The sequence below is a fragment of the Rana temporaria genome, chromosome 3, assembly GCF_905171775.1.
Source record: "Rana temporaria chromosome 3, aRanTem1.1, whole genome shotgun sequence".
NCBI classification, from domain to species: Eukaryota; Metazoa; Chordata; class Amphibia; order Anura; family Ranidae; genus Rana; species Rana temporaria.
In genome coordinates, this window is record NC_053491.1 from 155333893 (window position 1) to 155358934 (window position 25042).

At 41.7% G+C, this 25042-nt stretch overlaps 1 protein-coding gene across 4 annotated transcripts in view; it reads right to left on the minus strand.

Moving 5' to 3' along the window:
- Window positions 1-353: 353 nt before the first annotated feature.
- Window positions 354-25042, minus strand: part of PLXNB2 (plexin B2) — a 296169-nt gene continuing 271480 nt past the window's right edge. For all 4 annotated transcript variants that reach the window (XM_040343685.1, XM_040343687.1, XM_040343688.1 and 1 more), the window contains 12 exons: window positions 21755-21821; window positions 21342-21488; window positions 17286-17442; window positions 14731-14831; window positions 11824-11908; window positions 10494-10648; window positions 9537-9697; window positions 8216-8363; window positions 5211-5275; window positions 4418-4493; window positions 2179-2253; window positions 354-1406 (listed from right to left, as the gene is read on the minus strand). In XM_040343685.1, coding sequence (XP_040199619.1) covers window positions 1302-1406; window positions 2179-2253; window positions 4418-4493; window positions 5211-5275; window positions 8216-8363; window positions 9537-9697; window positions 10494-10648; window positions 11824-11908; window positions 14731-14831; window positions 17286-17442; window positions 21342-21488; window positions 21755-21821 — 1342 coding nt within the window. In that variant the 3' untranslated portion in view covers window positions 354-1301. The remainder of the gene's footprint in view (window positions 1407-2178; window positions 2254-4417; window positions 4494-5210; window positions 5276-8215; window positions 8364-9536; window positions 9698-10493; window positions 10649-11823; window positions 11909-14730; window positions 14832-17285; window positions 17443-21341; window positions 21489-21754; window positions 21822-25042) is intronic.

A 25042-nucleotide genomic window follows, 5' to 3' on the forward strand; every position in this document is an offset into this window, starting at 1 on the left:
TCTGCTGCAGGGAAGAAGCTGGGGGCAGAGCTGTGAAGCAGAAAGTGCAGAGTATGGAAGAGGACCAGAGGAGGGCTGGAGACAGCTGCCAGAGTTGGCTGAATGCTGAGACAAGGGAGTGCTGTGGCTGCAGGGAGATGCACAGGATCTGTAGGAGAAGTTCTGTCCTCTGCTGTCGACTTCTGAGACAAGATGAGGGCCAAGCCAAGGGCGGGGGTGATGCTGCAGCTGCAGGAGAGGTGCGAGGGCCACATGATATTGCCTGGTGGGCCACATTTGGCCCGCGGGCCTTGTGTTTGACATATGTGGTTTAGAGCAACCGATTTCAGAGGCACAGATTATAACATGTTCCATCAAGATTATGAGATGTGAGACTCTTTATTGAGTACCGATGTGTACAATTGGATGTTGGCTGTGGTCTAAGATCACATATTGCAGTATACATTCCTAATGTACAAATACAATATTAAAGGTGCTTTTGTTTGACTATGCTACCAGAATCAGATGAAACATTCTGTAACATTTTAATACAAGATAAACATATTAAATCTTTACATAATCATGTCAACTTGTACTTAATTGACACACAAATAATTACATTTGGTCACAAGAAAAAACAAAAAAAACAAAAAAAAAAAATCAGCGATAAATAAATCTATATTCTTTTTTTTAACAAAATCATGTATCTTCAGTCTCTTATTAACTGGTACATGTAAGGCACATTAGAATGTATATTTCTATAAAATAATTTTCAGAACAATAATAAAAAAAGTGGATTCATTTGTGCTTCCTTTAGTTTCACATCCATTGGCAGCTTTTCAGAACTCATTAAAAGCTGGGCAGCAATGCCATGCACTGCAATATCCCTTGTGGCACTTTGTGGACAATGAAAAAGGTCTATGAGACGTTCACAGGACTTGTTCAGTTACTGAAACAGAAAGCATGGGGACACCTAGGGGACGCAATATCCTAATGCAGTGAAATGATTGCTTATTCCAAATATTGCTTTACTTGAAATGACGCTACAAATTTAGTTATGTTTGCATAATGAAATTTTAAAACGTCAACGTTGTTGACAGCATTGTATAATTACATGAGCTATAAAAAAATGTCCCTCCCCACATATAACACAGGTTTCATTTGAGGCATAATTTACATTAAAAACATTTTTCCTCTGTATGTTGTGCAAGACAAAAAAGGTCTAATTAAAAAATGCAAAAATGACATTTTAAAAATATAACACTCTATTCCTTAGGAAGAAAAACTGTCAACATCTTTTTTGCTTGTCTGAATATTCCCAATCATAAGTCGGTGACTTTATTTTCTAGGGCGGCTGCGATCTGTTGTAGCCGGATTGCTAACTGCATGCGCTGTGCTGATGGATCCTCTTCTAGAGCATTTATAATCTAGAAAACCAAAGAAAGTAATTTCTGTGAAATAAGTGGAAGGAAGTCTCAGTGAATGATGATGGGGCGACACGCTATACATTAGCAAACTTGGAGTACTGTGTTGCTACACACAAGTGTGATGGCATGATATAATCTTGCAGCATACAAATGGATTTGAGCATGGACGGCCATGAAAATTGGTTATACACCCTTGTACAAGTCAGGACCACTGGCAATCTCTCCCAGGCACACACCGTGGCACACGTGCAATACTTTAGACCTGAGGTCTCCAAACTGCGGCCCAAGGGCTGGATGCGGCCCTTTACTAGCCTTTATCTAGCCCTTAGGGCACTATTCCTACCACTGCCAAAATAGGGCCCTATTTATTCCACTAATACCAATGATAGGGTAGTATTCCACCCACTAACACAAATAATGGGGCACATTTATTATTTTGCACTACTTGGTGGTATTATTATGCACAGCACAACAATATTAGGTTAATGGAGTGCATTGCTGCAGGATTTTGAGCACCAATCTATTCTAGGATGCAGCAGTGAGGCATGAAAATGTCACTTGAGCATATCCCATTTGACCTCACTTCCGATTTGATGTGGCAACCAAAACAGAATGTGAAGGGAAATCTACACATTGGGGGGTAGATAACAATAAAAACCTGACAGAGTAACAAATCTCTTGCCACTGTAACAAATTATAATTATAGGTAGAGTTCAGCTGAAAAATATGCACACATTGATTTATGTATCACGTCTGTTTGACAGTCACTTACCTCATCATAATATTTCTTTGTATACTGATACAGCTGATGTAGTGCTACGAGCGTGTTTAGTGATTCTGTATGTGCCTGCAGATTTGAAAATCAAAATAAAAAAAGCTGTTACTGCACATGTACAGCAAACGAAATAAAATGCAATAATCAAGTTGCGAAAAATTCCTGTATGCTGTATTGGATTATGTTGCAAGGTCACAAAATTCCAAAAACAGCTCGTTTTAGGGCCTCTTCCACATGGGCACCTGAGCCTGTGCGATGCAAATTCTGTCTGAAAAGACCAGCTGCTGCGTACAGCCACCCACAGACATATGAATGGCTATAAGCAGCTGTATTTGGGTATACAGAAACATATGTAAAAACTAGTAAAGTGTTGGGACGCATGCAAAAAATAGAACAATGTCCCAATGTATGGGTGGCTGTATACAGCAACAAGAACAAGCAAGCGCGCAAAACACTTGGCAAAAAACTTGTACAAAAAAAGTCCATAGGAAGTCCATGAGACAAGATAGGATAAAAAGTCCATACACTAAGAGCTGCCACCATATTGGAATAAAAAAACTGATTCCAGCAAGGCTGAAAGATAAACAAGGGGAGAGGCGCCACTAAGTGTAGGATTAAAAGCAATTTATTTGGAAAATATCCAGTTGGCAACTCACATATAGAGAAACAAACAGGCACATCTGTATATAGAGGATCCCAAGGGATGTCATCGGTGGAGAGTCAAATTCCTCTGCTCCTGTCTCTGCAAGGAACTGAGATCTCCGCTGGTCACCACTATGATGGAAACCGTCTGTACGGTGGAGGAAACCAAAGCGAGGCTTGCTGCGCAGATGGCTGTGTGGCATGGAGGTATGACGTCAGCAAAGTGGGGCGCGTTTCGAGAATGCGCACTGCGTGTGTTGCGGCAGCCGCGCTCTTTTCTCAAGCGCAACAAATGGTATACGGGACCCACATTATATAGCACATCAGAGGGAGGGGCCAGAACAACGATTGCAATTAAAGATGAATTAGAGACAATATACGGAAGAAATATGGGGAAATGGGCTGGGGGCACATACAATAAAAGATATACAGTAAAACCTTGGATTGTGAGCATAATTCGTTCCGGAAGAATGCTTGTAATCCAAAGCACTTGTATATCAAAGTAAATTTCCCAAGAAGAAGTAATGGAAACTCAGATGATTCGTTCCACAACCATTTATTCATAGGTCTTTCAGTTTATAGTCCATATAAAAAGATTATAGCAATGTGATAAGTTGTGTAACCATAAAATGTCCATCCACAAATGGAAGCCTCCACAAGGGTATTAGAAGCAAAATTCAGCAGGAGTTGCAGAGTATAAAAGAGAAGAGAGGTGCTTCTAAGTGTAGCAATATGGTTACATTTAATGAAGGTACAACATTTAGCAACTCGCATGGTTGATGATTAAAAGAGGCACATCCAAGTATACAGGCATCTGGGGTAAAGCTGTCCACATAGAGACCATCCCCCACACCACCGGCTCTCACCATTGTCAGTCTGCAATTGTGACTGGGAAGACTACCCTGCAGTAGAGCGATCTGAAAGCGAAGCTTGAATCGCTCATGGAGCACAGCATGGAAGGGACGATGTCAATGGCCGTGTGGCACATGGTCTATGTGGACAGCTTTACCCCGGATGCCTGCATACTTAGATGTGCCTCTTTTAATCATCAACCATATGAGTTGCTAAATATTGTACATTCATTAAATGTAACCATATTGCTACACTTAGGACACTTAGGAGGTGCCTCCCTTCTCTTTTATACACAGTTGTGACATGACGCTGCTTGTATATCAAAACATTGCTTGTAAATCAAGTCAAAATGTATTTAACAATTTTGTTTGTCTGGCAAAATGCTCTCAAAGTAAATTACTCTCAACCCAAGGTTTTATTGTATAAGGAACGGAAAAGATTCAGCGGAGATCTCAGTGCCTTGCGGAGACAGGAGCGGAGGAATTTGACTCCCCACCGATGACATCCCTCTGGATGCTCTATATACAGATGTGCCTGTTTGTTTCGTATACATGTGAGGTGCCAACTGGATGTATTCCCAATAAATTGGAATTTACTATGCCTAGGCTCAGGCGCTCATGTGCAAGAAACCTTAAACAGAACAAAGTAATTGTGTCCAATATAACTTGCAGAACTGCACAGAACAAAGCATGTTTATTGCAAATTATGAGTAATCTATTTAGTTAGGTTTCACTGAACATACCCTTGAAATTTCTGCTAAGTGTGTGTTCATGTCCTGGTCACTGACTTGTACCATCTGACGGATTCCTTTATAATAGCTGAAAAAGAAAGGAGAAAAAGTATATTAATATATGTGAACACTGCGTTCAATGAGTCTTGAAACGCAACTGTCTTCCTTGCCACTCTCCCTTCTGCAACACCTAATAATGTCAGCAAGTTCAAATTAAACAGAGCAAAACATAAATTAGCCCTCCTAAATGTCTTGAGATGTGGCCCAAGGGAATGAACATAGGGATGTTCAGCCATTTCATGCTACATTCACCAAGTTGGCTCATAATATACAATTGATTAGTTGCAACAGCTCCAATTTTCCCCAGTCTCTAAAGATGGCCATACATAGATCGAAATTCGGCCGGTTCAGCAGGGGCCAGCCAAACTTTGATCCTTGTATGGGCAGACTGATTGTACCAAACTGGATCCATCAATCAACTTGGGTACAACCAGCCTGTCAAATATTTCTACATACAGTTACTGCCATTGGCTATAGCCGCTAGCAGTAACCCATTGTATTCTGCCAGCTGGGAAGGCTCCCGGTGTCCCCCGCTGGCAGAATACAATAGCGCGGTGGGAGACATCCCCCACCCATCAACACTGACTGTGGTCCAGAGATTGAAGGAAAGAAAATTGCATCATCTAAGGCCTGCTTAAAGCTTTAGTTTTTATAAATCCACATAATTTTATTCTGAACTGTATAGTTAGAAACTAAATGATAGAAGCAATACAGGATGCACAGCCCAGATTATTCAATAACTTACTCTTCCACCATTTTCTTGTATGTGGAGATCTCTTTTGCGTAAAGTAATTTGTTGCTGGGTGACTCCTAAAATGAAAACAGATGAGCCATAATTATACTAACACACCATCATATCTACACAAAGTGGGGAAGGGTTATAACCTCTGTCTTGCTTTTTTGCTGTGGAGAATTACACTCACCTGCTATCAAGAAGTGAGGACAGTCACCCAAAACACAACACAGATATAAATAAAAAACTACCCAACTATTTCACATGCTATTATAATAGGTGCTATAATTGTTTGCTTACACCTGTTGGACCGATTCTCCTCACTACCTGCTCTGCTGATCCCACAGGAAATTAGGAAAAATGTTACCCAAAGATTGCAATCAAAACCTGACAGAGGTTTAACCCATCCCTATCATGTAAAAAAAAAAGTTTTTACTATAGCTACTATTTAAGGATAGTGATAAGCAGACATTCATAAGCTAGTCACATTCCTGCATTCACCTGAATATATACATGCATATTTATCTTATCAGTGGAGAAACATTCAAAAAAGGAGTCATGATTGCCTGGATTCCTGAACTCTGACACTGCAGATCAGACTTGCTCACAAATATTCAGACAAATTAAAAAAAAAAAATGTAAAAATGATTTGATTGTCTCTGAACTCATGTTTTGGCTGAAGTAGAAAGGGTTAAAACTTCTATCTGCATTCTATTGCCGACTGTGGCCACACTAGGGAGATTTCTCCTAATATGATTTGCCTGAGCTTTTTAAATCTTGGGGATATTATCTCAGATACAGGGAATTTAAAGTGGTTGTAAACCCGGAGACATTAAATAGGAACAAAGCATATCCCTCTATAGTGTGTATGTGTCTCAATCCAGAGCACTAAGTGGCATTTCTGTCTGCCGCTTTCCTCTGCCATCTTCACAAATCACTCATGACAAGTGCTCCCGACAAAACAAAAAAGCGTTTCCAGCGCCATAGCTATTCAAATGTGCGTCACAATAAGTGACAGTGTCCAAAGACCCAGACATATGTGTTTTGCCCAAGAAAAGACATCGTTAGGAAGCTGGGCACAGTGGATCATGCTGGTTCCAGGTATCAGAACAGCAGTGGTTCTATACACCATAACGTTGAATACACTGGGTGCCGGATTAAGGCACAAGAACATGTGAGTGGGAATATATGAACAATGAGATCTGCGATTCTTCCATATATCCGAGATGCACAGATACTGACAACTCTGGTGTGGAGAATTTTGATCCCAGTTTGGCATAGGAGTGGTGGTGTCCCGAGGTTCACAAGTGTTTATCAAGCAATGAGTTTTCTACCGTTAAAAGCCTCTGCTGAGTTTTTCACTGAGAAGGGGTTTGCGGCACTTTAACTTTGTGTGCAGTGTTGCCTTAGTAAAGCAATGTATTATCACTGAGTGGATTTGGAGCATTACCTTGGGCTATGTCAATATATTGAAATGGTTTATGAAACATTTTTGCATGGTTTATTTTAGTGTATTGTTGGCACTGTTGGTATTGTTGTGTTACATTTCAATAATTGTTAGTGTTTAGGTTACATGGTCTTTCCATAGAACTGCTATCACTCTTTGTTATATACGTTTTCTTGACACCAAGAAGTAAAAAAGTGACAGGGGAGGGATCGCCAGTAAACAACCTATGATCGACAGCCTCAGCTTTGTTCCTGTTTGAAGGGGGGTGTGTTCCTTCCCTCCAATCAGCTATGAGCTCTCTTCACTGCATGTAAATTCAGCTCCTTGCCCCCTGCCTCTGGAAGGTCAGACAAACTGCATGAATTCTGCACTTTGAATGGATGTAAAGAAGATAAGACTCAGATAAACAGATACAACATATGTGGGAAAATGTGTTTCATCTGTGTATCACCTGAGGCCAGTGACTTCACTGTGTATATGTGAGGGTTTAAAATAATAACCTCATTAAAATAGTTAATATTACTGCTAATTATGGGAAAATATCTTGAACGCTACATATACATTTTTTTTTATATATTTTAAGGTATGCCGTTTTTAAGTATTTATGATTAATACATGTATTCATTAAAGCGGAGGTCCGCCTAAAAAAATATTAAAAGCCAGCAGCTAAAAACACTGCAGCTGTTGACTTTTAATAAATGAACACTTACCTGTCCAGGGTACCCGCGATGTCAACAGCCGAAGCCGATCAATCATTCGGCTCTCGGCTGCCCCCGCCACCACCCTCTGTGAGGAAATCAGGAAGTGCAGCATTGCAGCTTCACTTCCCAACACAAGACAAGACAGCGATGGTGGGGGGGGGGGGGGGGGGGGTTGGGGGTGTGTCGCGGCGTGACCCCTATGGCAATCTATGCTTGGAAAAGTGGGTATAAATACCTGTATCATACAGGTATCTGCACCCCCTCCCCCCTGAAAGGTGCCAAATGTGATAACGGAGGGGGGGGGGGGGGGGCCGAAAAGCGGAGGTTTCATTTTGGTGTGGACCTCCGCTTTAAAGTCATTTTGTAGAAACAGAGTATCTAATTTGACTGAATTTTTAAAAAAAAGTCATGTACTGCTAAATTGTACTTAAAGACATAATTCCCAAAGAGTTAAAATAAGCTGAACATTTATTGCCATCGGGAACTGTAGTGGGTGAATAAAGGAAACATGTTTTGTTCAAGTGAGATGGCCTTCAAGTGCTTCACTATGTGTACTTTTACAAGTGTATCAAACAAAAGTGTAACACTATAAAATATTCAAAGAAAAATAGCTACAGGGATTTCTACCAAGCTGTTAAGCCTAACCTTTTACTGGTGACTGGTAGAAGTACGCATGATAAGGACAAGTATAAAGCAGACTGTCATCCATATTATACAATACATCATGCTGCCACAGATGACTGTAACCAGCTTAATGCTTGTTGGCAGATGACTAGCTCTCCACATATCCTATATATGACATATCCATGGCCATTCTCCTAAATGAGGGAAGGAAACCAGACATCAAACTGAACAGCTCAATCACTTACTCTGCTCAGCTTGTGCTCCGTCCTGCTACATGCATCCATGAAGGTCTGTGCAATGACTGACAAGGATGCATCTACTACTTGGTGGACGTGTACATCAAAGATGAAGTGAGGGTTCTTCAGTATGTTAACCCAAAACCTTAACGATAGGCTGTATGAAGAAAGGAAAAACAATAAGACTACAAAGCAACACATCTCATCGGTTGTTACTGATGCAACAGACACTGCAGCAATTTATTGAAACGCATACATTCAATAAATGTGAAATGTAAATACGTAGATTAACTGGCATTTTTAAAACCCAAATGTTTAAGAAAAAATACACTTTATTGAATTTTAGTGCACATAAAACACAATACCCAATTTTTTTGAAAAATATAAAAGATGATGTTAAGCAGAGTAAATAAGATACCCAACATATCATGGTTTAAATTCGAGTATGCCTGTGGAATGGCGACAAAGGACAGTACCTAAAAATCTCTATATTCAACACTTTAAGGCTGCATTCACACCTGAGCGTAGCGGTTTGCAGCGTTTTTTTACCTTGATTTGCCGCGACAAAATGCAGCGTTTTTTACCACGATTTGCCGCGACAAAACGCACCGTTTTTTACCGCGATTTTGTACAGGTCTAGGGTCACCAATGTAAAACGCCCAAACGCCCAAATTCGAGCGACAAAAAAGGGTCCAGAACTTGTTTGGGCTTAAGGCGTTCGGCGTCAGGCGTTTTGTAGTGGAGATGTGAACCATCTCCATAGAGAATAATGTCTTTTTTCCCCTCCAGCGTTTTGGGGCGTCGCGCTTCAGGCGACAAAACGCTCAGGTGTGAATGCAGCCTAAAGGCTCTTACAGGTTACCAGGTTAGAGTAAAACAGGAGGTTCTGGTGCTAGAATCATTGTTCTTGCTCTGACATTCGCGACGATACCCCACACCCCTAGCTGGATCACATGTGCAGCACCATGGCAATTGCAGATTCAAATAAGGGCTTAGATGGCATTGCAGATGGGGGGGGGGGGGTGTCCTAGTTTCTGCGACACAGAAAAAGGATATGATCAGTCTACATTATATTGGTCTATTGGTCTTATGTGGTGATAAAATATATTGTGGCTTCTCAGGTGCAGGGATCTCAATGAGGGTGTGCACATTTCTGAAAAAGTACCCAAACCAAGGAATGACATAAGCATTAATCTACACTAAATGAGGATATATGGCTCGTTTTCTATGGATCATGGATCAATCAACGAAGTTGTTCTGTTAAATGGTATAAATACCTTCAATCAGTTCAACACTCTGCAACCATACTGGTCTAAGATAATAGACAAACCTGTTTGTTTTCCATATGTGAACAGTATCTTCATCTTTAATGTCGTATTTCTCAGCTTGTTCATCCAAAAAGTCAAAGAAATATTTCACAGCTGGCGGTACCACTTGATTGGAGTTGAGGACACTCTGGAAAAAGTTATCTACAAATTGCTGGAGCGTACCCTGTAAAACACAAGCACAGTACAAGGTCAGAAAAATAACAGTCACCAGAGCACAGCAGACCTACCTTTTTGTATTATTAAAGCTGGACTCCTGGCAAGCAGGCATCACTGTCCAACAGCGCAACCATGCTATGGATCTCCCTGTAGACTAGGCCACAGTAGAGTAAAAGAGCCTGGCCCAACATCTACCCTGACTTGTGATTGGACAATGAATATGGCCATCTCTGTGCTCTTCCCTCCTGTAAGTATGTTCACTCTGTTAGAATTACAGTACTATATAAAGCAATACTTGAAAATTAACAGACTTCCAGATAAAAACCTGTCTAAATAAAAAGTCCTTTCCGTCCCCTTGCTTCGAATGACATACATTACCTGTCACAATGAACTGTGGATCACCCCCCATATTATGATAAACATCCAGGAATGTGCACGTGTCAAAGCTAGTGCACGAGATATGTAAAAACCCTGTCACTCGAAGCAAGGGGACGGAAAGGACTTTTTATTTACACAGGTTTTTATCTGGAAGTCTTAATTTTCACTGAACAATAAAAGTGGATTGCTCAGAGCTGGATTAACTATGTGTGGCAAGACTGGGCACAGATGATAGGAAATCTTATTCTCTACATTGTGGGTTTACATCCACTTTAAAAGTGCCAACACTTCCTTTCCCAGTTTCCTGTGCAAGCGATAACCAGAGTCTTTTAAAACTAGACAAATTCAGATGCCATTTATATATATTTTTTTAATATCTGCCAGTAGCTTAGCTTTAAACCATTATTATATGCACACAAGTCTACCTTAACAGAGAGAAGCCTTGTCAGGTAGATTTCTGTAATGGCCTTTGTTTGCTCTTTCGCCTTCATACTTCCTCTCTTGGATTTGCCTTCATCTACTTCATCTGCTGGTCGTACAAGATGCCATACTTTGTTTTCATCTTCTAGCAGCGCATGCTCTATTAAATCAACCAAATCAGAAAGTTCAGCAACAAACCAGTACCACGGTAAACCAGAAAAAACTGTCATAAGTTAAGATCATCACGGTTTCCTGATCCATTAATAAGCTTGCATACTGTCGGTGAACTGGATACATCACTCGCAAAATTGGAAACATTTGTATTCTAGTCAGTTTGTAGTTTTATATTCACCATGGATCCACTGTTCAAAGATGATCACTCATCACTCACTCATGCCTTTATACTCTAAGGTTCCATTCACACAAGATCGCAGGCGGAATTCCCGTGATTTTAAATGGCTGCAAAACACGGGGGGCGTGTTTGCTATGTCATTACTTCTAACAGCACCCCAATTATGCTGTGAATTTTGCCCAATCAGACAGCTACATGACCAAATGCATGGGTATTTGGTTATGTGTTCTTTACTGAAGGGGATGATCAAAGTGTAATTTCAGTGAGAGATCATGTATGTGTTCATTACTGGCCACTCTAGTATCTCAGAGTAATGGACATTCCGTTATTTCTCTACCTCCAATTGGCTGTATTAAACCAGTGGCTTTTACCCTTATCTGTGTCATTATCTAGAGTTATCAAAGACCCAAGAGAAGAATTTGGGCTGCCATTACTGACCTCACCTTATGAAAAGGTTCATCATGACAGTCAGGTAACTAGCATTCTCAGAAGGAGGTTGGCAATAGCAGTACAGGTTTATTTAAGGGTAAAGACACTGTGGTAATATGTTCCATATGTCAATATTTAAACATGTTCAGAACACCTCCCTAGACACAACTACACTCTGCCAGTTCTGATCCACAGGTTGGGATTCCATATATGCACCAAATATGTTTCAGTAAGGCATATCAATAATCTAAGGCATTGCAAAATGAAGCACTTATCAATACAACTGCATGCTTTTACGCAGAATTGGAAGCAGATATGTTAGAAACATTTGTAAGGATAATTCCCTGTGATATATAATATATGACTAAATTAAATATATTGGTTCCAGTTACATGAAATTGGAATTATAAGTATGCAAGCAAAATAAATAAAAAATAAAAAAGCAGCAATCAAATGATTTGTATTGATGAGAGGGATATACTAAACGGAAGGAAATAATACACAAAAATAATTTAAAATCTGTTAAACATGAATGTGAACCAAAATATTCTTACTTTCTCCTGGAAAGTCTTGATGATTCTCTTCTTGTTGCTGAGAAATTCCAATCCTTGATAAAATAAGTGTGGCATTATCCCGAACCTGCAAACAGCCATGTATTGAAAATATTACTAGCTGTGACACCACTGAAAGCACTTTATTGCTTCCTACTATATATTCAAGCACAAATAATCTTTCTACACGTGATAGCAACAAAATGATGTCCAATAGTGTTCAGCTATGGTTTATTTCGACTAAGAACAAAACTCTGCAAAGAAGAAATGGAAAACAGAAGTCTGCATTATGAGGCATAAGACGTCCCCAACATCAAGGTGTACACGGGACAGGCTATTGCAAGGGCTACAAAGAAAACACTGCAATTCTTTCATTTCACAGCACGTTGTCAGCTGAAATTATTATAAATGTAATGTGAAAAAAAATATGTGTGTGTGTGTGTGTGTGTGTATTAGACTGGGGCCTTGTACGGATGCCCCCGCCCCCTTTCTGGTACACATTCAGGTACTTAAACTGCTTGCATTTAAAAATAAATTCAACGATGCACCAATTGTGCACATTATATCTGCCTGGAGTTTAACTTTAGCAACTTTAGCTAATTGGGTACAAACAGCGCAATCCTGCCCTACATTTCATCGCCCAATGTGGTACACATGGATACGGATCAAGTCATTTTAGATATCCCTAGGTGGCAATAGCGAGTACTTCTCAGTGTACAGAAATCTCCCAGCTTGTTGTCAAATATCTAACATAGGTCAAACCTCCTCTACTCCTTGCAGCGCATGCATCACATTTGTTTCTGAAAAGCTAATCTTGCAGTAAACCCCATGCACGCTTTCACCGTATCAAAATGATTACAATAATTGGATAATTACCATCTCCAGTTCAGGATCTTAGGCTGCTCCAGATGCAGCTTGGTCCCACAACTGGGGGGTTTTAATGTCCCTTAATTGTATTTAAACCCCCAAAAAACATGTATTATATTACTGCCTACTCATCCTTAAATGTGGTGGCTGCATTAGTTTCCTTTTTTAGGCCAAGACCATTTTCAGAAAATACTTGCTGATCCTGCCAGAAATGCAATGAATGAATGACTTGTATAGCGCTACTCATGCGAACTGAATCGCCTCTGGGCGCTTTTTCCAGCCAGTGTCTGCTTGGCTGGTGCGGTCGTTTTACCCCGTAGGATCTCGACACGCTAGGGACACACAGTCATACAACAGATGAACATATATATATGGGCAAATTTTGGACAGGATCCAATTTACCTACCAGCATGTCTTTGGAGTGTGGGAGGAAACCAGAGTACCCGGAGGAAACCCACGCAGGCACAGGGAGAACATGCAAACTCCAAGCAGATGGTGTCGTGGTCGGGATTCGAACCAGTGACCCTTTTTGCTGCTAGGCGAGAGTGCTACTCACTGCACCACTGTGCTGCCCAATGTCCTTGTCACTTAAAATAGGATTTTTCTACCCAATGTAAAAGCCTTATCATGGAGGCCACTAAAGGACACAGGAATTCAAATACTGTTGGGCTATACTGCTGTCTACAATCTATAACTTGCGTTCATCATTGGGCAAGAAAACAAAACATGTTATTTTGCTCTCTACGAGTCCCATAAATTTACCAGGTAATAGCGATGAACAAAGGCAGACACGTTTGAAATTCTGCTTGTGTTGCAACCAAGGTTCCTTCCATAAATACAATGGAGAAGGGAGTGTGGACACAAAAGGGACAGGAAGAGTGTTATTAATAGCAATAACAAATTAAGGAAAAAAGCCAGAGGAATGGTTCACACTTGATGCTTTCCAGTGTGTATGTATCCAGAACACATATACAGTAACTGCCATATTTTTCAATAGTCCTAGTTCACACAAAAGTGGAACTTCTGCTTATCTGTCTCCTCTCCCCCCCCCCGCCTCCATGAAAGGTGCCAAATGTGACACCAGAGAGGGGGGCGGGGGGTGTTGAATGGGTACCTGTTTTTTACAGTTCCCCTTTCTTTACTTCTGGAGACATTGCAGCGGCGCCGTCCCTTGAAAGTTTGGCCCCCCTCCTCCTGCCAGGTCAATGTGCAGTAGGTAACTGCTGGTTTCCCTTACCAGGAATAGTGGCTGAAACACCCGACAGCCGATCCTAAAATTGGCTGGGGTGCTGACATCGGGGAACGCCGGACAGGTAAGTGTCCCAATACAAAAAAGTGTCCCAGTACAAAAAAAGGGGGGGGGGGCTGGAACGCCTCTTTAAACAAAAACTACAACATGCTAATCAAAACTATTATCCTAAGAGTTTACAATGACAAAATAAAAGAAAAAACACCACTGAAATGCATTGAAAATGCATCAAAAATGTGTCCGGAAGGCTGAATTTGTGGTGTGGACCAGCCCTAAAAGAAAAATAATGCAGCCACCACTGGGAAAGACTGGTAAACTGTGATATATAACATTTTTGCTTTGAGGCTTTAAAGCTCAAATCTTTTAATTTTGTCTTGTAAAGAGTACAGAAGGGCGAGAGCCTCTGTTAGGCTGTTACTACAGTCTGTATGCCTACTGGAAGGATTTCCTCTCACCTTCTGTCATATCAGGAAGTGATGAGAAAACTCTCCAACAGATACAAAATCAAAAACGCATTTTAAGCAGAATGAGGAAAAGTTTGTAGACAACGTTTTTCTAATGGCATCTGTGCTTTAGGTCACCTAATAAAACCAGCATAACCCTCTTGGCCCTCCATTTCTTGTATATACATCACATAAATAGTATAGGGGGCACGTTATTAAATAGAAAACTTGACAAGGTGCCATTAATGAACAATACAGTCAGTTTTGAACGGAAATAGAGAGGAAAAATACAAGTCTAGATTTACTTTAGTTTTCCAAGGCATACCCTTAAACTAGTATGACTTTACTTACATTGTAATGCATTAATGTATTAATCCGCCTCCATCTACCTTCTTTCTGTGAGGTTAGATCCAAATCAGAAAGTATTTGTGCGGTTGATCCAGGTCTCCACTCTGAAAAATTAGGCTAATTATGTCATTTTACATCCCAATCTGAGGCCATTTTGCATTTCAAGTCACACAGCTTAGCTTGAAGTTACCCAAAGAAATTTACACTTGCTAAATTTTTCTTTGAAATAATGTATTCTTTAGTCCCGGTTCACACTGCTGCAGTGCAAAATGCATCCATTTTGAGTAAGATTTAGGTTCAAATTTCAAAGCACAATTTCTCTTTCTCTGGTACAGGTCCAATGCGAATGGTAGAAATTGCAGTTGTGCAGAAGGCGGTTGTTAAGGGGCGTGGCCACCGCATCCTTAACCAATGGCTCATCAGCTGTCAGCAAGTTTGCCTGCTGACGGCGGAAATGTAAACAAAAGAATGACAGCAATGGAAAAAAAAAAAAAAAAACAGTGTGGGGGTCCCCCCTTCAAATCCACAAAATAATGCAGAAAAAAATACAAATAATAAAAACAGCGTGGAGGTTCCCTCCCAATCCATACCAGGCCCTTCAGGTTTGGTGCAGATTTTGAGAGGAAACCCCACACCAAAATAAAGAAAAAAAAAAAACACGTGGGGACCCCCCCAAAATCCATACCAGACCCCTATCTGAGCATACAGCCTGGCAGGCCAGGAAATGTAAGTGAGTGCCTCCCTCCTGCAAACCATACTAGGCCATATGCCCTCAACACAGCCACCCCATGTGAATGCGTACAGGGTATATTGTATGCCTACTCATTCAACAACAAAGTGTTAAAATAAAGGACTGTGTGCATGTTTTTTTAAACACTTCCTGCAAAATGCTGTACCTGTATGTAATTTTGAGGAAGTGGCAGTACCAGGGTTCCCCCAATACCATTTATTTTATTTATTTTTTGAGAGATGGCAGTTGGCTTTCAGGTGATAACAACCGAGGCAGCCAAGCAACCGCTTGCCCATTATCACAAGCAGTGGCAGGGGACTCCCTCCCCCCCCTCTTGCCGCCTTCCGCCGATCCGCCTGGGTCTCCCGTTCCACCGAGACCTGAGCGACAAGCCGGCACGTGCGCCGGCTGGCCAGAGTCCCTAACAAAGCCGACTTTGATCGGGTCTTTTATCTAGTAACCCAGAAGCGACATCATATCACTTCCAGTTAACTGGGCTGCCAACGGCGCCGATTAAAAAAAAAAAACTTATAAAAAAAATGCAGGTTTTGCTGTTTTTGAAGACTTAAAGGGTCACCAAAGGAAAAAAAATGTTTTGCTGAAATGACTGTTTACAGGGTATAGAGACATAAAAGATAACTGATTTCTTTTAAAAATGATTAAAAATAGATTACATTCTATCATATAATGTGCCTCTAGTTTCACTTTCGGTTTTAAACTGGTTTCATGTTTATGTGAAGTAAAGAGACCCACAGAACAAAAACAAACAAATCCAGGGCAGTGTTTTGTTTTTAAAATGAATCTGATTGGTTCTGAGGAGTTTTAGACACACAGCTTAGACCACAGTGAGAAGCTCCCATGAGTTTTTTCATAAGGAGCCAGACAAGCAGGAAGTGTGGAGATCACAGGAGAATTACAGCAACTTCAAAGCAAAAACGAACAATGAGGACATGAAACCAGTACTGCAGGAAGGTAAAGGAAGCTATTTAGCTAAAAAAAAAAATTCCTTTAGTGATCCTTTAAGTGTAGTGAAGGGGTTTGGAGACTTTTAGACTCCAGATCCTTCCATAAAGAGTACCTGTCACTGCCTATTACTGTCACAAGGGATGTTTACATTCCCTGTGACAGCAATACAAGTGATCAGATTGTTTTTAAAGGGACAGTGTAAAAAACCAGTGTAAAATAAATGACACACACACACACACACAATGTCTCCCGGTGTGAATCCATCATCACAAAGAAACGCCGGCCACCAGCCCGAAAAAAAGATCCACACCCAATAAAGGCACTCGTCATCCGACAGCTCCTGCCACTAAATAAACTAAAAGGGCGGGGCCACCCGAAAGGCCTGGTATGAATTTTTCTCTTCCAGAAATTTTCATTGCAGGCATTTTTTTGTTTACATTTCAGCTGTCAGCGAGAAACTCACTGACAGCCGATGAATCATCGGTTGTTAAGGACACAGCGGCTCTGCTCCTTAACAACCTGCTAATGAGGAGGGGAGGACCAGAAGCTGGATTTGCATTGATACAGGACTGTAAATTCAGTCAGGTTCCATTAAAGTCCATGGAGCTGAATTTGCACTGCACCGTATTAAACTTGTACACGGCCCTTTTTTTTTTTTTGCCGCATCAGAATCACACCGCATTGATGCGAACGACTTTCATTGAAAACAATGTTATTTCATATGACATGCAAATCAATGCATTCGGAACGGATCAAATTCGCAGCAGTGAGAACTGGGCCTTAACACTAATGAACACACGGACATGGAGGTAAAGCAAAACATATACCAATATCATGCACTCTCTCCACAATACACACTTACCCAGTGCTAAGCTGTCTGCTTTTGGTCTCTGTGTGTAAGGAAGATGTTTGTAAACCTGCTCGACAATTTTTTCCTTAACTTGTGCAATGGTGTCACAGTTTAATACTTTAACTTGCACAGGCTCTAATCCCTCATCCTGCACAATGACGTTAACAGTCTGCAGAAGAAAGGTAGTAACATGTTAGGTGGTTGATACTCTTATCCATGAACAGTTATGTGAGAAAAATAAATTCCATGCAACATTTTTTACATTATTGGCATAGCTTAAATTTGCAGAATACGATTCAGAGTTTAATTAATGTGCATTGGCATCAAGCGGTCCAAAGTATGGTGCTTTTGTTGCCCATGCTTATACCAGCCTTCAAAAATTCACTTGTTTGTTCGCATTTTGGAATTTAGTCCAGGGCGAGTGAGGAGCGGGGGTGAACCAGGCTGACAGTTTCCTGGCTGAAGCGATCAGCCAGGAAACGGTCAGCCGAAGGACACAGAGAGCGGCAGGGCTGGACTGCCCTGGCGCCGCTTTGAGCCGAGGCTGCAGCGCTCTCCTTCTCCCTCTCTTGTATCACACACAGCGTGCATCTTCCGCTGTGTGTCATGGAGCTGGGTGTGTGTTTGACGGCATGGTGTGACAAGGTCCCGCCCGCCTAGGTCGGCTAATGTTATAGTAGATTGAATCAGTGTTCTGCCTATCATATTAGCCGGTCTAGGGGGGCGGGACCTTGGCACAATGTGCCGCCAAACACAAACCCAGCTCCATGACACACAGCGGAAGATGCACGTTGTGTGTGATACAAGAGGAGAAGGAGAGCGCTGCAGCCTTGGCTCAAAGCGGCGCCAGGGCAGTGTTTGTGGTGAGTCTGAAGTGATGATGGGGCACAGTAAGGCTGCAAAGTGATGGGGCACAGTAAGGCTGCAAAGTGATGGGGCACAGTAAGGCTGCAAAGTGATGGGGCACAGTAAGGCTGCAAAGTGATGGGGCACAGTAAGGCTGCAAAGTGATGGGGCACAGTAAGGCTGCAAAGTGATGGGGCACAGTAAGGCTGCAAAGTGATGGGGCACAGTAAGGCTGCAAAGTGATGGGGCACAGTAAGGCTGCAAAGTGATGGGGCACAGTAAGGCTGCAAAGTGATGGGGCACAGTAAGGCTGCAAAGTGATGGGGCACAGTAAGGCTGCAAAGTGATGGGGCACAGTAAGGCTGCAAAGTGATGGGGCACAGTAAGGCTGCAAAGTGATGGGGCACAGTAAGGCTGCAAAGTGATGGGGCACAGTAAGGCTGCAAAGTGATGGGGCACAGTAAGGCTGCATAGTGATGGGGCACAGTAAGGCTGCATTGATGGGGCACAGTAAGGCTGCATTGATGGGGCACAGTAAGGCTGCATTGATGGGGCACAGTAAGGCTGCCTTGATGGGGCACAGTAAGGCTGCCTTGATGGGGCACAGTAAGGCTGCCTTGATGGGGCACAGTAAGGCTGCCTTGATGGGGCACAGTAAGGCTGCCTTGATGGGGCACAGTAAGGCTGCATTGATGGGGCACAGTAAGGCTGCACAGATGGGTACTGATATGCTTTATGTTACTTTTGTTAATATTTATTTTTGGAATGTAATTCTGTTTAAAATATTTAACAGTGTAATTTCATGAGATAATTTACAAGGTCGTGTTTAGGGGCGGACTTAGAGGTGGGGCAGGGGAGGTGTTGGTTGGGGCAACTGGTGGCGAGTAACTCTTAAGGCCTGGCTAGTGGCTCAGGACTTGAACATTTTGAGCCCTGCTTATACAGTACAAAAACCTTGGATTACATGCTGCATATTTTGGTTAAGGCACCTGGCTTTGTCATTTGGGTGGTCAAAGGAGGAACACGGGTGCCCTGATGCTCCTAGCTAACACTTCTGTGTACAAAACCTGCAGCCAGTGATATTAAATTCTTGTTTTTTAGTTAAAAAAATAAAGATGTCACAGCTATCTGCTCTGTGCAGTGGTTTTGCACAGAAAATCACAGATCCTTCACTTCTCGAGTCCTATGTTGGCACTGCTGGCCCCTCCCTCTTGCCATGTGCCCCCACAGCAAGAAGCTTGCTATGTGGGCACCCAAGCTGAGCCACTGCTCTGTGTGTCCATACACACATGGAGCCGCCGTTCGTTCCCGCCCCCTCCTTCTCCCGAATGGCTCACTGGCTGTGATTGACAGCAGTGGGAGCCAATGGAATGCGAGTCCCTGGAAACTGCTGGATCGAGAGAGGGGGGGGCGGCTCAGGTAAGAATTAGGAGGGCTACTGCACACCTTGTTCATTTACAACCACTCTCTCTAGTTACCATGCACAAGATGACAAATTTAGGCATTTCTCTTCTTCTCATGCAAGGCATTTTCAGTTTGATTCCGTTAAATAAATGAAAAGATGGTTCTAAAAGGCAAAACATTTTCTTGTATGAGCTACCACAGATGAGAGCCGTCTTTCATTTCACGGGCTGCATAATGCATCTGTAAATCTCACACACACACACTAAAGCCGGTCACATAGGGATCAGCAGGGACTGTTGAATTTTGATCCACGTATGGGCAGGCTGGTTGTACACAAGTCAATCCACAGATTTACTTGTGTACAACCAGCCTGTTAGCTTTATCCTGAATGATCAGTGCCACTGGCTATAGCCAGCAACACAGATAAGTGTATTATATTACAATACCACAGCAGGAAGGATTCCCCATCCACATTGAATGTGCGGATAGGGTAATTGGCTCACCCAACCAGCATGTTGAATGAAAAAAAAATGCATTATGTATGGCCAGCCTTGACAAGTTTCAGCTTCCCGGTCTTGGAAGCATGCTTTGCTAGAGTGAGAGAATTGATGCTTCCATCTTATGCATCCCACACTGATGCAACAGGTTCCATTTAAATAATGTGCAGATACATGGCTGAATGTATACATTATTTATTCTGCTCATGTGCACATTAAAAAAGTTCGGAAGCACCTCCATTTCAAAATGTGCCCACTGGCTGCAGCCAGGACAGAGCTCTTAAAATAGTAGTAATGTCCAAATTTAAAAACAAAACCACATGTTTTTTTTTTATAACAGAAGAGACCCTGGAGGTCTATTATGTAATATAGGTCTCCCTTGCTCTGTTTGCAGGCAAGTCTGTCATACAGTGGATATAAAAAGTCTACAGACCCCTGTTAAAATGTCAGGTTTCTGTGATGTAAAAAAATTTGACAAATATAAAGCATTTCAGAACTTTTTTCACCTTTAATGTGACCTATAAACTGTACAACTCAGTTGAAGAACAAACTGAAATATTTTAAGTGGAGCGAAGTAAAAATAGGAAAAAATAATAATATGGTTGCATAAGTGTGCACACCCTTAAAATAAGAATTTGTTGAAGCACCTTTTAATTATATTACAGCACTCAGTCTTTTTGGGTATAAAAAAAAAAAAAAAACACACACACATTCTGACAACTCCAAGCATTGAATATGCAAGAATGGGCTGTCAGGATCAGGATGTGAACTAGAAGTTGATTGACAGCATGCCAGGCGACTTGCAGGGGTCTTAAAAAAGAAGGGTCAACCCGGCAAATATTGACTCTTTGTATAAACGTAAAGTAATTGTCAATAGGAGCCTTTGACACTCATGAAATGCTTGTAATTATACTTCAGTATACCATAGTAACATCTGACAAAAAGAAGATCTAAAAACACTGAAGCAGAAGACTTTGTGAAAATTAATACCTTTGTGTCATTCTCAAAATTTTTGGCCACGGATGTACTTTTTATCATACATAAATGTTAATTAAATTTGAAAGTCTGGTGTGTATATGTGGATTCATTATTAGGATTTTTCTTGCGCCCAGAATGGACACAAATTTGCTGGCATAAAAGTCTACAGCTTATCAATTATTGTTTTACTGCACATAGATGATACCTCGATTTTATATTACTTTGATATAGATTATATATATCTATATGTCTTTCAGTTTATACTCACATCTACATGAACAGAATAAAAATGTGGTTGTGCCAATGTCGGTTCATTCTGTCACAAACAAAAGGTCTCACTTACCAGTTGCATGTACTCCACATCATCCCCCAGTAATCCTGTATCATTCAGGGTGTATTTAGCTTTAACTTGCACTGCATCCACAGGGCCCTTCTCCACTTGATGTTTGATTGCCTTAAAGAGTTTGAATAGATGTTCACCAGCTGTGTCCTGCATTTTAAATGAAAAAAAATTGTCAGATCTAAGAATTAGCTTTTAATGGTTCTGTTAGCATCTAAATCCCTTATCCCCAGTTGAGGCTTTGCTTGACTCATGCATGGACAGAGGCTGCTGCATGTTGTGATCTACATAAGCCAAGTCTTAAATATTGCTGCTAAACTTTCACAGACAAAACAAAGACATAACACCTCTTTGCAGTCAATGATCCAGATTTCATACAGGCACCATTGTGCCATGACATCATGGCCAGCACTTACCTTTAAATACTGATATAAGCAAATAGACATCCAGTTTGAAAGCATTCGTTCAACGACTGTTTCTGATCTATGAAAAAAAAAAAAAAAAACAACAACAGGTAAAATTATGTTTTGTTGTTACGGTTTACTTTAAAGCAAAAAGTAGAGTCGGTTCAACAGCCCAGCCCTAGTTAATACTGCTCCATCATGAAGTGGTATTTAACATGGAACTTTAAATCCTTTGGTCCGCCTTCTCAGACTTTGAGAGTAGAACCAGCCCTCAAAAGCCTCCTTGCTCATTTAATGAGCTCATGCTAATTGTACATGGGGATAATGGTTGGACAGGTATTAGTTCTGAAGGTGGGACATAGCTCTGAGGTCAGGGACCTTAAGTCCTATGTAGCAAAGTGAAACAGGGATCACAGGGAGCACAAAGGTAGCTGTTCTGGCCAACAAACCAACCTGCAATCCTTGCTTTTAAGAATGCGATTCGCACGGGGACCACACTGCATTCTTGTGCAAATAACATGGGATTCTGTGCAGTGCGATTCGAGACCATCATTTTGTATGACTGAAAATGCACGAAAAAGATGCAGGCACCTTTTTTTTGCTGCACTGGAATCTAATCAAATGATGTTCATACCCATGTGATCCCAATTGAGGCAAATGTACTGCGTTCTGTGACCTGCTTCTGGGGTGTTCACTTTTAATTGACACTTGCAGCAGATCACAAAATACACAGTGCAATTACTATGCAGTGTGATGTGGAAAATGCAATTCCTGTGTGTTTCTCGCATCACATCAGTGTGAACTGGGGGTCAAGCTTAAAATGGTTGACAGACTTGCTTTAAAGCCTTATGTACATAGATTTTCAATATTTGCTTTTTGTTTAAGCAAACATTTAGGTATAAAAATACAGGAGTTGCCACCGCAGAATACATTTTAAAGGTTCATACTCCTGGGTTTTGTATTTTGATGCTTGCTTTACTGACCTAGAACAAGCATGCACACAGTATATTGCGAGCTGCTGGAATTTCTATACTGCATGTTTCCTCTAGATCCCTGAAGCCACAATCAGGATGACAGCTCTGCACTCTTATATTTAATATTTATGGTGACTTCCTGAAGGTGGCCGAAATGCATAGAGGTTGAGCCACGTTATCGTGACACACTTCCACCTAGACGTCCAAACCAGGAAATCGAGCCCTCACCGCGACAGCGGCTTCATGTATTGATTGGGCAGTTTTCATGGATGACTTTTTTACCTGCTGTTCACTCCGGGTGCCAGGATATCAGGCACTCGAGTTGAATACAATCTTTTGGAATAGTTTTTTAAACGGTACTGCACAATGAGGCGGTTTATATTATATCTATCCACATGAGGATTATTTACCATATGCAACCACCGGTACAGAGGATACCTACAGGGGTCGCCCCACAAACGCATCTGACCTAACTAGCGATAGTTGGTCCAATCCCAAGGGTGAGTGCACATCTACTAGGGGGCACCCTATTTAAGCACATAAGGAGCACAGAATTTTTCATTCATATTTCAAGTCACATCACTGTGTGTGAGACCTTAAATACTGTTCCAACAGCACAAGCACTTTTTTCACTGGGGGCTTTTTCCAGCGATTGTAATTTTTTAATGCGTTTTTTTTTTTTATTCAATTTAGTGTTCACAACACAACTTTGTTGTATGTAGCATTTAGCGCTGTTTATTATTTATCTATCAATTGTTTACATCAATTTATACTGCAGCTGCCCCAGTCATGTGATAATCTTTCCTATCCATGACATTTTCACAAAGTTATTATTATTATTATCATTACCTTTTAGTATCTGCATCACTGTCTTTTGGCGCTTTGGCCCTTATATATTGTATCACTCTTATATTTAAATCAGCAATGGATTCTCTGATATTTCTATTCTTACAAGTTCACTTCAAAAATGAAAACTGAAGTCAAATGAATGAAAGTGAAACATGCTCAGAACAGAAAACAATGCATTTAAGGGGATTCAAAACCATGCCACAAACATACTTCAAATGCAGTTTTAAACATCTTTGAAGACAAGCCATAAAAAATGCTTTGCTACAGAGATTACACTGCACCAAAAAGATTTGAAAATTAGAAACTACAACAGTGGCACCATGCAGGGAATGCCCAGCTGCTGTGGTATGTGGAAACCCACATGCTGTAAGCTTGCAAGTTTTGACAAAATAGGATTTTTGTACTCAACGTAAAATCCTTTTCTGTGAAGTTTATGGACGGACACAGCTTCAAATATTCTTGACAGTAGGGACGTCCCCAAGCAGTGTCAAAAAACGAGAGGTAGGCACAGCAAGCAAACCAACTTCCACCCAAAAACAAACAGAGCTCCTCAACGGAGGAGTTGCAACCTTAAACAGCCGCCTGCAAAACTTTGCAGCTGAAGCAAGCATCCGCAGATGCATGCACATCCACCTTGAAAAATTTAGTAAAAGTGTGAACGGACGACCAGGTCACCGCCTTACACAACTGAGACAGACGCTTGATGTCGGGAAGGCCCAGGAAGCACCTATTGCCCTGGTTGAATGCGCCATGACAGGAAAGGAGGCGCCCGCCCCTATAGGGCATAAGCCTGAATCACGATCTGTCTGATCCACCGAGAAATGGTGGCCGACGAGACCGCCAGGCCCCTCTTTGGACCAGTCACCGAGTCTGACCAACGAAACTGAGCCATAGCAGAGAGATACACACGCAGCGCTCGGACCACATCCAAAGAATGTAGAGCAACCTCTTTGGGATGCGACGGCCAAGGACACAGGGATGGAAGCACCATGTCCTCAATAAGATGAAAGGCCGAAACAACTTTTGAAAGAAAGGAAGGCTGCAGGCATAAAACTGCTTTATCCTTGTGGAGGATCAACTAGGGGGACTTGCAAGACAAGGACGCCAATTCAGACTGATGTAATAGCCACCAGAAAGGCCACCCTCTGAGAGAGTGTCAAAAGGGGAATCTCCCTGATGTTCTCAAAGGGAGGTTTCTGAAGTGCCGAGAGCACCAGATTCAAATCCCACAGGGGTAGTGGTGGACGAACCGCAGGGGCCACATGTCGAACCCCTTGCACAAACGTTCTCACCAGTGGATGAGCCGCCAAAGGTCGTTGAAAGAAAACAGCCAAGGCTGAAATCTGCCCCATTATGGTGCTTAGGGCAAATTTTTGATCCACCCCACGCTGTAAAAAACAGCAGGATCCTGGAGACCGAATAAGCCTGTGGGCGCCACTCCATCTCCTCACACAGAGATGGAGGCCTTCCATGTGCG